The sequence below is a fragment of the Maniola jurtina genome, chromosome 21, assembly GCF_905333055.1.
Source record: "Maniola jurtina chromosome 21, ilManJurt1.1, whole genome shotgun sequence".
Lineage (NCBI taxonomy): Eukaryota > Metazoa > Arthropoda > Insecta > Lepidoptera > Nymphalidae > Maniola > Maniola jurtina.
Window position 1 is genome coordinate 3303542 of NC_060049.1, and position 13487 is coordinate 3317028.

Sequence of the window (13487 nt, forward strand, 5' to 3'; positions counted from 1 at the left end):
TTTGGTGATAACTACATAATGACGAGCGACGCCAGTATTACTTCATACGAATCTATTATCTACCGGGCAACCGATAACGACGTAATGTTCTATTTATAAATCACCATTAATCTAAGGGTGTTACGTGGCATTGATACTCGAAATTATGTTTTCGCCCCTTTTAAGAAGTACACCTGTATCCCGAGACGTATAAAAAGCGTCCTTGGGGCTATTGTTGAGGGTTTGCGCGCCAAGTGGCTGCCAAAATCGGCGCAAGCGCACGGTGATGGCGATGCGCGGGAAACGAAGCGTCAGTCGGGCGGACGAAGTCTTCAAGCGCGCGCGCACGCTACAGTATATTTTGAGGTTAGAATTGGCGCGGTTTCGCTGGCCAGGTGCGCACACCGCCCCCGCTCGCACGCCTAACTCCGTCCCTCTCGCGCTACCTGACAGCTGTTTTCTCTCGGGAGATTATTAGTCAGATGTTTCTGTGAACCAGTCGGAGCTCACCTGACGCGATACGATGGCCGCTGGCGGACGTACACCCAAGCAACGGAGGTTCGAGATATCTTCTACCATGGCACTGAGGACCAACACTCCAAGACGGAGGCGTGGAAGCTGCAAGTGTCTGTTCGGAGCGCCAGACAGGGATGAGACCAAGCGTCTCATGGCAGAGCAGTACGCAAGGGAAAGGAAACGTTTTATAAGGAGATTCAACTTTGACATTGAAACTGAATGCGCTTATAAAGGCGCTAAATTGGACTCACCTGTTAAATTTTATGACGAGAATAAGGAAAATGGTAGCCCAAACAGTGCAAGGACGGGAGCAGAAGCATTAGCGTGTGTAGAGAACACGGACTTGCGGGTGCTGGGTTCACCTTCACGACGCAGTGCTGGCAGTTCACCCAGGACTCCTACCAGGACTCCGAGGACACCGAGGACTCCTCGAGCATCGAGGACACCACGTACTCCTAGAACTCCTGCGTCTAGAAGACAGCTGCAAATGACAGGTCAGTATTGAAACCTGTAATCTAAAAATTGCACTTTTCTTCAATGTATCCTCAATCATCTTATAGCTCTGACAAATAAAGGAGTTGAAACAGAACGCTGTCATTATTAAACTGAAGCCAGTTTTTTAGCGTGTATGATAACTTCTTTATTTGTCATATTGTAAGTGAAAATTATACTGTTTTTGTACTTCTCGCCATCTGCCGAATATTTGATCCTCCGCATTGTTTCAATTCGTAGAACAGATTTTAAATGATTTATTTTCCTTTTATTTACATAATATGAATACAAAACGAAGAAATCTAATATGAATAAAGATTAAATTAAACTATTATAATATGACTGCCTTAAACCGTTTAGACTGCATCATCAGATGAAGTGAAATCTTTCATTTCATTAATCAAAAATTAAAAAGCATTATGCAAATTAGTAAAATAAGTACAATTATGTAGAAAGGAAATCCAAGGCTGAGGGTTATAGGATAGGCAAATGTTTGTTGTTGTCAACGTAGACGTACAGACAAAAGGGTGTCACAAAGTAGGTCTAATAGTACATAGTAAAAACCCGGATAGTTTAAAGCCAGGTGGTCACTCCAAATTCCCGCGCTCCAAATCATTAGTATTCATATAAGCGTATATCAGCTTATACCTACTGATTGGCTTATAAGGTCATATTATGTTAGATATACAATAAACACCACTACTTTTAAAAGGTCATACGATTGTCTTTCTTATCGATCAAGTTGTGTATTAAAATTGGGGTTTTAAATTTTAACAAGGGGTCAAATATTACATGATTATTTAATAAATGATTGGCAATTTTATTACGGCTTCGTAGTAAAAAACATAAACATTTTATCAGAATTCAGAGTGAGCTGTACTAATATAAGCTAGGAGCGAAATATGTATAGCGAATAAGATCAATGACTTTCTTACGTTGTAGATACAGCTACTAATCCTAGAAGAAATTAAGTAATTATAAAACGTACAAAAATTTAACGTACACAAAAAATGGGTAAAAGATCCTTATATACTAATTATACAAATGGTCTGTCTGTAAATTTTCCACGGCTCATCCCCGGGACATAATTAGACCACTTTCTGTACCGGAAAATCGAAGAGTTCTCAGGGATTAGTAAAGGGCCGTCTGGTCGGCCAGTGCGATTTTGACGTTTGGTATAGAGATGCTTTACATCCTAGGGACGAACATAGGCTACTCTTTACCCTGAAAAATCAAAGAGTGGTCCCGGGATTTATGAAAAACATAAATCCACGCGAAAGATGTCGCGGGCATTATCTAGTCGAAAACATACTTGTTTTTATGTTCATCCATATTGTATTATATATTTATATACTTAAGAATTAAGACACCCCATTGGCTACAAGTAATAAGCTGTCATACACATCACATCAGATTATTCAACAAATATATACCTACTCCAATATAGATTAGTGATATACCTGAGTTAAACAAACGCTCGACAGGTCTTAAATAGAACCTAGCTAAATCTTGTCTAGTCTAGCCGGACTGCAGAATACGGAAAATATATCAGGTTTGTCGTCCAGGTTCAACGATCTCAAACAGATATGCATCTGCGGCTAGCATTTAAATAAATCCAAAGCTCCAAAGCTTTGTACTGAGGTAGGTACTGTATGCGCAAATGCATTTTGAAAATGGAGTGAACATGACTTGTTTACATGTACTTAATATATTAATACATTATAGGTAAATATACAGGATTATTTGTATATAACTGCAAGAGGCAAAGTCGGTAAACCTGGATGAAGCTGAATATTGTAAGAAAACTAGATGATGCTCGAGATTTCGTCCACGTGGATTTCGATTTCGAAAAAATGCCGCAGGAACCCTTTGATTTTCCGGGACCAAAAGTATCCTAATTGTTCCTCCTCAGCATGCAAGAGTAGGATTGCAAAAGATCTAAGTATGTATATCCAATATTAGACATTAATTATTGAGATGGCGTAAACTGACATCGGCCAAAATCCTGCGTTTTATTGTTCATTGTTGTTTTCTCTGAAAATCTAACATTCAGATATTTGCAAAATCAGAAATCAATCGATACCAAATATGGCACTCAGAGAACAAGACTATCCAAAATCTTAATTACCTATCGAAAATATTGAAAAACTCATCATAAACAGCGATACTAATCTGCAAGACTCTGAGATAATTTTATTCACAGTCATGTAATTTTATCGAATTAACCTTGTTTGTAGCATATTTTCAATACTAACTTTGCTAGATGATTACCAACTAAACTATAATTAAACATAGATTACTATAACTAAACTATAATTGGACATAGATTCTAAAGTCACAAGATAAAATTACATTAATTTCAAGTCCATCCAAAGTCTACCTACTATCTAAAACACTTATTATTAAATATTCTATTTCTATCTATTTATTAGATATTACTATTAAATAGATAGAAAAATACAATTGTCAAACGGAAGTATCTCTTCCTTAATTTCCAATGGTTTATTTAAATTCATTATGTTATTGGTAATTCAAGCAGTGACTGTCAAAATCCGATGGTGAAGGTTCATCGGCCTGTGACGTCACCACACCATTACGTTTTTTATTCCACCTTCTAACACTCGAGTGTATTACCATCGATGAATGTATTTTTCCGTACATTCGCAGCCTTAATTACAACTGCTACAAGCGACTTTCTACTTTCTGGACCGCATTTTAAAATTTGTCGAGGACAAAGTGAGTACACGCACTGAATAGGGTTGTCAACTGATAGATAATTATATAATTTATAAATTAAAATTTAATTTATAATAATAATTTATTAATTGAACTTATTAATACATCAACATATATATGGGATATGGGAAGGAAGAATTGTATAAGTAACTACCTACCTATACGATTTTTGTTTTGTATTTTGTTTATTTGTATAGCATGATATTAGACTGGTGTATTAAAAATCCTAAAAATATTGCAAATCTTTATGTACAATTACCTAAATTATAATACTATTATAATGTTTGATATAAATTTAATTATTATTGTAGAAAATAAAGAGACAATATAGTTAAGTATTTGAATTTTTTTATAATTTTCACTCACTTAAGTGGATTTTTTGCGGGACACGATTATTTAGATCGCCGTCAGCCCTAACTTTTCGGGACGCAAAAAGTAAATTAAAAAATAGCATATTTGAATAATAAAATTAAACAACGCAATGCAATACAAGTACAAAAGTTCCAATTAAATATAATATTACACTAATATATTGTGGTGCCAAACTGCCAACCCTAAGTCTTAGCAATAAAAAACCCCCATAGATATAAATCTGTATCATTATTTCTAGTTTAATGATAGAAGAGATTCCTCACAAGTTATGGTCTCGGTTAATGAACTTATTTCTTTCGGATTTCTTCTATGATCGGAACATATCGATCTAAGTTTTATTTAATTTATTTTTGTCCGACCACGTGCTCTATTAGAATTTAGGTAAACAGTCGGGAGGTGTGAAATACATAAAAATATTATGGGGTTTCCTAATTGATTTATTGTGCTGTTGGTATCTCTTCGTCACACGCTTCATACCAACGTAGTTTGGCTTTCATTTGAATAGAAACCAATCGAGCTCAATGAAATTTTCTAGCTATGCGTTCTAGAATTGCATGCATGATTTCCGGTATAAGCCGCTACGATTTTAAAGCACAGAATTTTGACGTGACAACGTCTTATAATTCGATAGAGCCGGCTGCACGCACGAAAAAACATGACTCATGCGGCGTTACCTCGCTCTGAGGCGTTCCATGTAAGGCTTGAAGTGCAAGCGAGAGCGCGGAACGAGCGACAAAGAAGCACAATCGGCCTTTGTTATCACGTTCAACATCGTCAGTAAACCGACTTTACAGACAACCAATTTTTTTAATAGCACTTGGTACCTAATGTTCTATTTAAAGTCAGGTTTGGAGAGCGCGCATCGAGGTCGATGGACCGCAAAAGCGGGACAAATGCGGCATCCGTGCTCTTGTATCACGCATAGAACGGGGAAGCTAGGCGCAAGAATCCATCCATATTAATCCAAACTAATATAAAATATGTATATTTATTTAATGTACAGAATTAGGTAGGTAAAATAGTAATTTACAATTTTATAAAATAAACTTAAATCTATATTAAAACAAAAAAACTAAGTTATTAAATTAAAACCTAAAATAAATTAAATTACTTACTAATATCCTAATACTTAACTTTTAATATCTAAAATCAAAGACTAAAGAGTCCGGAAGGATTTTTATAAATCTCAATTCACGCGGACTAATTCGTGGACATCATCTAGTATAAAAATATTTTTTTTCCTTACATAAAAGTTTGACAAAAATAAAAGATCAAAGGTATTGAGATAGCTTAGGATTCATCCATCCATGGATTCTTATCTAGGAATTTCATTTTCGCTTGAAAAGAAAAACTGACGTGGAAGAAGTCACAGGCATCAACTGATAACACTGTACCGGTAACAGATTGCAGTAATAACTGCTCAAAATAATTTATTTGTAAAAAAGTCAGATGGACAGACGGACTGGATTAAACTACCGAGTAATGTACTCATGTATTCTTGCTACAAAACCCTAAGGCTGAGATCTATAGACCGTACTTTGACTTTGCTTAAACTTAAGTCAGAGCTAAAACGAGACAGATCGATGTGAGTTATAACGTTGTCTCGTTTTAACAGTGTCTTAAGTCTGAGCAAAGTCAAAGTGCGATCTTATAGATCTCAGCCTAAGAAACACCGTCAATATAGAAATCGTGAACCAAATCCCTAACGTTACACGAAAGTAATTTACTACGTGACTGTGATATAAAAAATACCGCGTGAGAATTTGTTCAATCACAGTAAAATTGTAGTAGAAGTAGAAAAATACGTTCTTCTCACGTCAAGGGTCATCGCACGCTAAAACGACTTAACTCCAAATTGGCTGAAGTAAAGCAATAGAATATGAAGCTTTATCTATTAGTATATCATGTAATGCATACCCATTTCATTAAAATCAATATTTGCTTAAATTCATAGGTCACAAAGTTGCTAAAAATAAATAGTAGCAGCATTGTCATAATATCCATAGGTACTTAAATGCGAAAGTGTGTCTGTCTGTCTGTCTGTTACCTTTTCACGGCCCAACAGTTTAATCGATTCTGACAAAATTTGGTACACGGTTAGCTTATATCCTGGGGACGGACATAGGCTACTTTTTATCCCGGAAAATCAAAGAGTTCCCACGGGATTCCCAAAAACCCATCCGCTTAAACGATTTGTACGTTTGATACCGAGGTAGCTTGCGTCCCTGTAATTGACATAGACAACTTTTTATCTCGGAAAATCAAACAGTTCTCACGGGATCTTTAAAACCTAAATCCATGCGGACGAAGTCGCGAGCATCCTCTAGTCATTTATAAGCGTGTAGGTGTGTCTTGTGTGTATATTTGTTTTAAAGAACATTCTTGCATAACACGTATATTTAATGACTAAAATCTTGAACAGCAGTCTAATCAAATATCTGTGTGTAAAAGACCAGTAATTACAATAATTATGCTGTAAATAAAAACTGACAAATTTTAAAGAATGACACTATCATTTCGGGAGTTCGTCGACCAGCGTATGTTGGCAACAACTCGTTCTCACATTTGGTGTTGCTTGGTGTTGGTGGTTATGCTGTGGTCGTGACGTCAGCGCCCCCTCCATCGAGACGAAAAAGATGGCGCTAGGGCGAGGACGTGGCGTGGAACGACAAGCTTCAGTGGCTGTTTGCGCTCCGACCGATTTACATTGCATTATACGGGTTGATTTTACTATCTGAGAGTTTAATTGTTAACATCAGAAGTGTGTAGTAACTTACGCTTTGAGGAAAAATCGGTCGAAACGCAAACGTACTTTTCCACCTAGAGGTCTTCAAGTGCCAGGACACCGTCGGCCGCGATGGAAACGTAATAAGGTATCTCGTAAAGATACCGAAACTGTGAGTACTTTGAATAATTATTAAAGATTAAGTGAATATGGTTTAAATTACTAAATCGTATTCTCAAACTTTTGTATAGTCAGGTGAGATAATTCGTTACTAAACTAAGTTGAAGGTATCAGCCAAAAGTCTGGCACGATTTAATATTGCGTACAGTCTATAAGTGGTCCTCGTGGGAATAGTGATCGGTAAACGAAATTGTCTTTTAGTTCCAAATTCAAAGGAATATGTTTTTAAAATGGTTAATTTTTAGTTTGTTCGAATTTTGTTTTGGAACTAAATGTTAAATTCACGTTTGTCTCAACTTTTTTTCGAACAAAATATTATTTAAATTATAGTGGGTCAATTATTATAGTAGCATCAGTAATATACGTCCTTAGAAGATAATAATTTAAAAACGTGTGATGATTGAGCTAGTTATTTACATAGAAGTTTTTATAATAAAAATATTAAACATGTGGGTAGTATACGTGACGAACAAGTTAAAATGTTATAGTGGTAGTGGTAAAAGTAATCGAAGAATGTCTTAGGTTAGTCAAACTTCACAAGTGAAATGTTAGCTCAGAGATATAAATCATGATAACCAATCCCGAACTCGTATACTGAAATGAAATGAAATTTATTTATTTGCTGAATATCAGTTGTTGAGTTCTAAACTAAGTAGCGACCTTCATATTCTACTTCATAAGCATGCAAATATTTAATACTCATCAGGAATAATCAGTACAAATAATCCTGATGAGACCAAAAAGTGAATTAATTTCTATGGTAACATGTCTCTTAATTAAATGTCAATATTAATATTATAATAATAAGTTATTATATTAATTGTAAGTAAATGTTACATAATATATGGGGTTAAAAAGTGTATATTTTTGATACATGTCACGAGGCTCAAAGTCGTTAGTAAAGGGATTTCAGTTTAAAAACATTTATTTATCAATAAAGAGCATAACAGTCTTTTAGATATCAGGAATTACAGCTATTTACATTTACAATGGTAGGTACTTACGCACATGATATCAAGTATCCATTTTAGTACTTCATATTATCTACATTGAATAATTGTGTGGGTAAGTAATAACATCCATACGTTTATAATACTAGTTTTTAGGGAAGTTTTCGTAATTGTTCTTCTTTTAAAGCTTAATTGGGAGTGTATATATCCTGTTATTATTTTCCTGATAGGAATACAAGTTTGAAGCGCGTACGAGTGACTTATATTTAGAATTTTCGTATCTTTATAGAGGTAATTCTTTATTCTTTCTTTATTTGCATTCATGTCTTACATCATAAATAAAAAAATATCATAATATTACAACATGAAGCCCCGTTGGGGCGTTGCAAAGTAAAACATATGTAAATAATCAAAGGTAATATTACAATTCTTATGAAATATGAAATATGAATAGCAAAAATTATGAATTAATTATATGGTCATTAAATAAAAATAAAATAAAAAGGTCACATATAAATAAAGATTATGGGAGTTTTCAAATTATGTCCTATTATAACTAATCAGACTTTAGAAAAAAAGTACTTACAAATAAAAAGTGGTTAACAAAGTTATTACAATCTTTTTATATCGTATTATCATATTATTGAGGTATATTCATTCAATAGTTCATGCACACTGTAGTAACATTTTTGGATTAGCCATTTTTTTAGTTTTGTTTAAATATTGTTTCTTTTGTTTCATCTATTGTTATTGCTATACAGGTTATTTAAATCAGTAAATATTTAAAAAAGAGGCTTTGTTGCAGTTTTAAATAAGTACTGTACAGGTTTACCTTAGTGCTACCTAAGTAAATAATTAATTAGATAGATAATAACTTTAAATTATTACAGTAAAGATTATTTACATATGAAGTTTTAGTTTTTTATATTCTGCGTGCTCATCGACATAGGCATCCCCTTTTCGATATACTATTCAATATACAATAGAATAGAATAGACTAGACTAGATCGTTATAATATTAGGGCGTACTTTTGGCATACAAGATGAATAATTTTACGTAAGGTTTCTATTTAAAGATAAAGCTGAATTTTTTTGTTGATACAAGGGTTTTTAGCAGAATTACAAAAAGGTAATAAAAAACAAAATGTGTTAACATTCTTTTTGATTCAATTGCGTTAAGCGAATTTATTTTTACGTTATAGGTATGTACCTATTGGGTACTAGGGAGTAATAACTTGCTTGGACGGAATGTAACAGAGTGATCCGATTTGGTTTATCCCCGAGAAAAGTAATGTAATAATGTAATAGTAGACTCGTATATACATTGACATCTGAAAGCATTTTAGCTATTTTTTGTCCATCCAAACAGAGAACCGTTTTGTATACATGTACAAGTCGATTAGATTGAACTAGAACGAAGATAAAAGGATTGTACATTATATTTTAATAAAATAGACACAGACAGACTAGTAACGATGAAAGTAATATTTCTCTTCAGAGTTAGAACTATTGCCTGTAGTCTGTTCAATTCAAAAGTTTTGTTGCATTTGTTGGGTACCTGCTTCAAAAACAAATAATAATTACGGATTGTGGTGTGTATAATATGATAATGAAGCTTTATTTAGTTTGTAAAGTCATAGTATATCATTAATAATGCAAATTAGAATAATATTTAAAAAAAAAAATAACTATGATTTATGTTGGTAGTTAATACCTAAATATTACAAATGTGGGTAAAAGCTTCACATTTGCGTTGAACAAAGAAATATTCTTGTCCGGATAGCTAAGTGGGTATTATTAACTTGAGAAATTCTCATTTAAAAAGATTACAATAAGAGGGTAGACAAATGCAACATTTTTTTATGCTCTCAGCTGCAATTCTGTGCTATAATCAGGACAGGCCGAAAATAATAAAGAGTGACAGTAAGAGTATATTGTGCGAATAGAAATATTAGATAGCATACAGTGGCAGTAGATGAATTCCTTGCGTGAATGGACAGATGAATGAGTTAAAAAGAAAGTCTTGGTTTTGGCAGTGGCATGCATCGGTGTCGCTCATAATCCATGACTCTCTGTTTATCATTTTTAATTAGCCTAATAATTATTTGAGATAGCGTAATTAATATTTGCATATATGGAATATGAAATACCAATTATTATTATTGTTTGATACTAGAGTAATTCATGAATTAAAATAGTTTGTGGGTTATAAGATTATATTTGGTGACCAACCCTCGTAATTAATAATGCAGTGAACTAGTGAAATCATTAATATAACTGCAGTTAAGATATTGATTAGTTTAAAAAGTGATAGTTTTAGTATGATAATAATTATTTAAAGTTAACTTTGATAGCACCAGCTTTACAATCAAATGATCCGTTTATAATGATAAAGCATTGATAGTTAAAATAAAATGGATGAGATCAAATATGATTCTTATGAGATCAAATACCTTGTATTATGGTGAACTAGGCACCGGTGATCCCTTGCGTGGATGCACGGTAGATAAAGATAATGTGGTGATTGCATACGTGGATGAATAGTGTCGGAGCACTGTGTGGGTGCACGATGCTATGGCATTGAGTATGTGTTCAGAATTTAGTAAAGAATTTTGAGATTTAGTAAAGAGGTATGATCTGATTTTAATCGTGAGTGCTAATGCATTGCTTCTTTAAAGAATATTCATGGAGTATTAAAAACCGTGTTGGCAAGGCTACCTTGTGTATTATGTTGAGTAATCTATTTAAAATTAAGTATGTATAGCAACATAATTGATACAGCGAGCCGTGATAAAATTTTGGAAGATTAATTAGTTGGAATATTGCACCATGGATATAAGATATCACACTGGGATACGAAGCTTGAACTTTGATAAAATATTCGAAAGATAATTGGGAATGTTGTACCATGAATATAAAATATCACATTGGAATACGATGCTTAAACTTGAAGGCGAACTTGGTACGCTTAAGTGAGTGAAATGCTCTTTAAGTGCAAGTAGTCTTCAAGTGATCTTCTACGATGCTTGACCTTGATGGCGAACTTGGTACGCTTAAGTGAGTGAAATGCTCTTTAAGTGCAAGTAGTCTTCAAGTGGTCTTCTATAATGCTTAGAACTTGATGGCGAACTTGGTACGCTTAAGTGAGCGAAATGCTCTTTAAGTGCAAGTGGTCTTCAAGTGGTCTTCTATGATGCTTGGAACTTGAAGGTGAACTTGGTACACTTAAGTGAGCGAAATGTTCTTTAAGTGCAAGTGATCTTCAAGTGGTCTTCACCAACTTGGTACGCTTAAGTGAGCGAAATGTTCTTTAAGTGCAAGTGGTCTTGACCAACTTGCTGCATTTAAGTGAGCGAAACGCTCTTTAAGTGCAGTTGGTTTTCAACTACGACAAATCTGGTCCCCTAAGTGTGGCAAAGTCCCTTTAGATGCGGTTGTTTTGTTCTTTAAATTGAAAGCTGTTGTTGTGATGAGTGATAACGAATGGACAATATTCCTGGATCTTACGAGTACATAGTGGAGGTGTCTTGTTAAGTTGCAAGCTGTCGTATGATTGTGAAGTGATAAGTGACAATGAATGGGCAATATTCCTTAGGAAGTTAGGAAGGGATCCTTACAAGTAGGTAATGTGAATCAGGTGTTAACGGTTGTTTATTTTGCAGTAATTTTATCCCGACTCGTGGGGTGCCCGGGGCGGGCACCATGCAGCATGGCCGTGTTGGCAACAACTCGTTCTCACATTTGGTGTTGCTTGGTGTTGGTGGTTATGCTGTGGTCGTGACGTCAGCGCCCCCTCCATCGAGACGAAAAAGATGGCGCTAGGGCGAGGACGTGGCGTGGAACGACAAGCTTCAGTGGCTGTTTGCGCTCCGACCGATTTACATTGCATTATACGGGTTGATTTTACTATCTGAGAGTTTAATTGTTAACACGTAAGGTATTAAAATTTTAATAAACCTCGCTAATTATGGCTCGCGGCGTTAAATATTTTTTGACTGCTGTTTGGTCGTAATAAATGGCGTAGCATTTCATAAGGCATATTGACTTGTTGTGAATTGTATTTTTTTTTAAATATTCAAACGACAAAACTTCTTTCTGGTGTACTTTTCAATTTATAATAACTTAAAATTATTGACAAAAAGAAAAAATCTATAAAATATTTGCCTATAATTAATATTCTTCATTAAGAGTGTTGAACCGGCATGAGCTATTCTTAAGCCATTTTGCCCCCCTATATTTTATTAAACACTGCATTTATGTAAAACATGTATATACTACTTTGTAGAATATTTCCTGTTTTATTAAATTGACAGACAACATTTTGCAATTTATTCATAGTTTATCTTTTATTGCCTAAAATACCAAAAGACTATTACTGAATTTTGGATTTCGTGTCATCTTTGACGTTCACTACATCAAAAGTTACTTGGTCGATTCTCACAAAGAGATATATTTACCAAAGAAAAGGTCCTGAACTAATAAGATGACAGAACCAAATCTTTCGTTTGGCATTTTTTACATTATAAAAATTCAAACAAAAAAGTCATAATTTCATAAAACTACAGACACATAAAACTGTCATTTAGTTGGGTTATTTTTCTTCATTTATAAATAAAACTAAGTACTCATTAAAGAAGAACATATTTGCAATATAAACAGAAAAAAAATATTTAAATTTAATTAATATTTGTTTCCCAAAAATAATCTTGAAACACACTACAAAACCGTGCAACAAGCAATAGTAAATTGAACTAGGAAATTAGTATCGGCCGAGGCCTCTCCGAGAACGGACGTAACGCTTGTTTGCTTAGCAATTGTTATCGGATTATTTACGATTTACCTGAAATTGTAGTGCGACTATCACTTCTCAATACTAGGTATTTTTAATACTCGCTATTTTTTCTTAAAGATAGATTAAAACTTTTTGTATATTTTTAAATTATGTTTATATGATGCTGTAAGGAATTGCATTCCTAAATCCTGGTGATCCCTCGGGATTTTTAAAGGATCATCCGTTTAGATGTTTTTTACGTGGTACAGAAATGCGTTGCATCCCGGGGACGGGCTATTACGGATAGGCTACTTTTGTCCTGGAAAATCAAAAGTTCCCACGGGATTTTTAGAAACCTAAATCCACGCGGGTGAAGCTGCGGGCATCAGCTAGTTAATAAATAAGTATTGCCTCGAGCAAATAGCTGCATTGGTATCTATTGTTCCCTGTCATTGAAAGGGAATAATTTCATTTTCAAAATTTGAAAAAAATTGTAAAACGCGATTTCGGTAGAGAATAGATCAATGCCTATCAGAGCAGTGGCATTGATCTATATTTTTAATAATTTCTAAAAAATAAATTTTTAACTGTTTAAATTTTACATGGGTTTCACATTTATTTCAAGAGCTTTTATAAATATGTAAAACTCAATACTCAAGGTTTCATTATACCGTTTGTGATAAGGAAAACCATGTTTTTAAATAAACGGAAAGTTGAATTTTGTATAATTAGTTATTGACTAGAATTATAATTTTTCAGAATCAAA

General features: G+C 34.0%; 1 protein-coding gene across 1 annotated transcript in view; it reads left to right on the forward strand.

The window, feature by feature from the left end:
- The first annotated feature begins 282 nt into the window (after positions 1-282).
- Positions 283-13487, forward strand: part of LOC123876193 — a 43957-nt gene continuing 30752 nt past the window's right edge. Inside the window, exon 1 of the mRNA XM_045922373.1 lies at positions 283-989. Within this exon, the coding sequence (XP_045778329.1) occupies positions 503-989 (487 nt within the window). The 5' untranslated portion in view covers positions 283-502. The remainder of the gene's footprint in view (positions 990-13487) is intronic.